At 43.6% G+C, this 714-nt stretch overlaps 1 protein-coding gene across 3 annotated transcripts in view; it reads left to right on the top strand.

Annotated features, from left to right (window-relative positions):
• LOC116693712 (bromodomain-containing protein 1) overlaps positions 1-714 on the top strand; it is a gene marked incomplete at its 3' end in the record, with an annotated part of 18,285 nt that overhangs the window by 15,510 nt on the left and 2,061 nt on the right. For all 3 annotated transcript variants that reach the window (XM_032522896.1, XM_032522894.1, XM_032522895.1), the window contains 1 exon segment: positions 12-166. In XM_032522896.1, coding sequence (XP_032378787.1) covers positions 12-166 — 155 coding nt within the window.

The raw sequence follows: 714 nt of genomic DNA, 5'->3' as shown, positions 1-714 counted from the left end.
GCCCGTCACAGATCATGGACCCCAGAGCGCGGAGGACGGGGTGTCAGCACAACGGGGCGGAGCTTCCCCACCCGCCGCCGGACGTTCTCAGAGCCGGAGAGCGGATGCAGTTCAGGTCCGCAGAGAAACTCTTCCTCGTCCACTTCTTCGACAGCAAGCGCAGCTGGTGAGGAACTCACCCACTCACTTTACAAAATAAATAAAAAAAAAGGCTTTGTTAAAACTCTGGCAGCTGCATTTTGGACACATTTTGATAACTAAAGTATTTATTTTGGTAGACCTGAAAAGACTCGAGATGAATGCATGGATTCATCCTGCTTTGACTAGTCCTCTCACATGACTTTTTGAAGGTGATGAAAGGCTCACGGGCGATTTTAGACCCTGTTCAGCCGCGCTCCAGCCCCCCTGAATTTCATCTCAGCCCCCCTTAAAATATTATAAAAACAAATTACTAATCATTTTTAGTGCTTTAAGTTAGAGTTTGCAAACTTGTCTGTTTGGGACAGAGGGCAAACAATTACAGGTTCAAAGAAACCCAGTCAAGGAAAGTTGTATTTAGTGTTTACACCTCGTGTTTTCATGTGATTCTGGTAGTTCATAAAGGGCATTTTGTCGTTTCTCACACGTTCAATATTTTGAATTTATCTTATACTGTTGTAATAATACAAACATATTAATTGTTATCCCGTGAAATTACTGATTTAGCACGGGTGG

Source organism: Etheostoma spectabile, chromosome 8 (genome assembly GCF_008692095.1).
Source record: "Etheostoma spectabile isolate EspeVRDwgs_2016 chromosome 8, UIUC_Espe_1.0, whole genome shotgun sequence".
Classification (NCBI taxonomy): Eukaryota; Metazoa; Chordata; class Actinopteri; order Perciformes; family Percidae; genus Etheostoma; species Etheostoma spectabile.
Note: the sequence above shows the minus strand (reverse complement) of the source record. Positions and strands in the feature narration are given on the sequence as shown.